General features: G+C 36.7%; 1 protein-coding gene across 1 annotated transcript in view; it reads left to right on the top strand.

Annotated features, from left to right (window-relative positions):
• LOC107679438 (caseinolytic peptidase B protein homolog) overlaps positions 1-1,606 on the top strand; it is a 65,047-nt gene that overhangs the window by 39,429 nt on the left and 24,012 nt on the right. Inside the window, 1 exon segment of the mRNA XM_074186975.1 lies at positions 552-649. Coding sequence (XP_074043076.1) covers positions 552-649 — 98 coding nt within the window.

Genomic DNA, 1,606 nt, shown 5'->3' with positions numbered 1-1,606 from the left:
GTGCAGTTTCTGTGCTATGGTGGGGCCTGAAACCTGACTGAAATTCTTCATAGAGATCTTTTTTTTGCAGGAAGGAGCACAATTGAGCAGACACAACTTTTTCTAAAATTTTAGACATAAAGGGAAGATTTGTAATTTGCCTGTGTGTGAGAGTGAGAGTGCGAGTGTGTGTGTGTCTGTCTGTGAGTGTGTGTGCGTGCGTGCGTGCGTGCGTGTGTGTGTGTGTGGTGCGTGTGTGTGAGTGTGAGGTGTGTGTGTGTGTGTGTGTGTGTCTGTCTGTGAGTGTGTGCGTGCGTGCGTGTGTGTGTGCGTGCGTTCGTTCGTGCGTGTGTGTGTGTGTGTGCAGGGCAAAAGGCAGCGCTAAGCATCACGGCTGACACACGCTGCGGTGTGTTTTAATTGTCAAACACAAGCACAGTGTGACGTCATCACCGCAGGACAGCAACACACACTCTGACGTCCGGATGCAGCCGGCCGAGTGTCATTCACACAACCGCTTGACCCCACACCCTAACGTTAACCTCTGACCTCTGACCTCTCACCGTGTGCAGGTGCCAACCCCTTACAGAAGAACGACCTGGGCCACACGCCGCTGACGTATGCCAAAGAGGGAGAGATGGCCACGCTGCTGAAAGAGGCCCAGAACACGGTAAAACACGGCAAAAACATGGTCAAATCAGGCTTGTTTAGAGGAGAAAATACTAGGGCTGCAAAACAATTAGTCGCGATTAATCAATCCAAAATAAAAGCTTGTTTACATACTATATGTGTGTGTGCTGTGTATATTTATAAATACACACACATACATGTATATATTAAGAAAAAATATGTTAGATACATATGTAAAATATTTATATATAATATAAATTACATACAATACATACAAATATATTTTTTTAAATATATACATATATGTGTGTATTTATATATACATAATAAATATACACAGTACACACACATAGTATGTAAACATAAACTTTTCTTTTGAATCAATTAATCGCGACTAATCGTTTCGCAGCCTTAGAAAATACACACAAAATGCTAGAAGCTGAGTTTTTTTACAGTCTGAAAGTCACTCAAAACGGTTTCATCTTTTGGAAACTTGTTCAAACGTTCAACACCTTACTTTAATAATAGTATTTAATAATATACTGTATAATATAAGTATTATTCCCTATTACTCAAGATTAGATCCTTGTCTTAGTGACGACTTCAAATTTTCATTACAAAACTTTATAACAATCTACAATATCTATATCAACCCATTTATTTGTTTCATTTGTTATGTTATTTCAAGCCACCGTAAATCATATTTTATCATATTTGTGTATATTTTATAAGCCTAGTTATCAGTAGCAGCACTACATAAATGAGTAAAGTTAGAGAAATATTGATTTAAAAATTATTTTTAAAAACCACTATCCAGTAATTATGTATGACTGGAAAAGTCATGGAAATTCATTGATCAAATATGTGGGAATGCTGTAAAAATTTGGGTTAATTTGATCCAGTGTTATTTTAGTATAATTGAGATACAATTATAGTTTTAATATTTTGAGGGGGGAAAAAAATAAATATATATATATATATATATATACACACACAC

This window comes from Sinocyclocheilus anshuiensis, unplaced genomic scaffold (assembly GCF_001515605.1).
Source record: "Sinocyclocheilus anshuiensis isolate Anshui unplaced genomic scaffold, SAMN03320099.WGS_v1.1 scaffold1101, whole genome shotgun sequence".
NCBI lineage: Eukaryota > Metazoa > Chordata > Actinopteri > Cypriniformes > Cyprinidae > Sinocyclocheilus > Sinocyclocheilus anshuiensis.
This window is presented reverse-complemented; position numbering and strand designations above follow the sequence as displayed.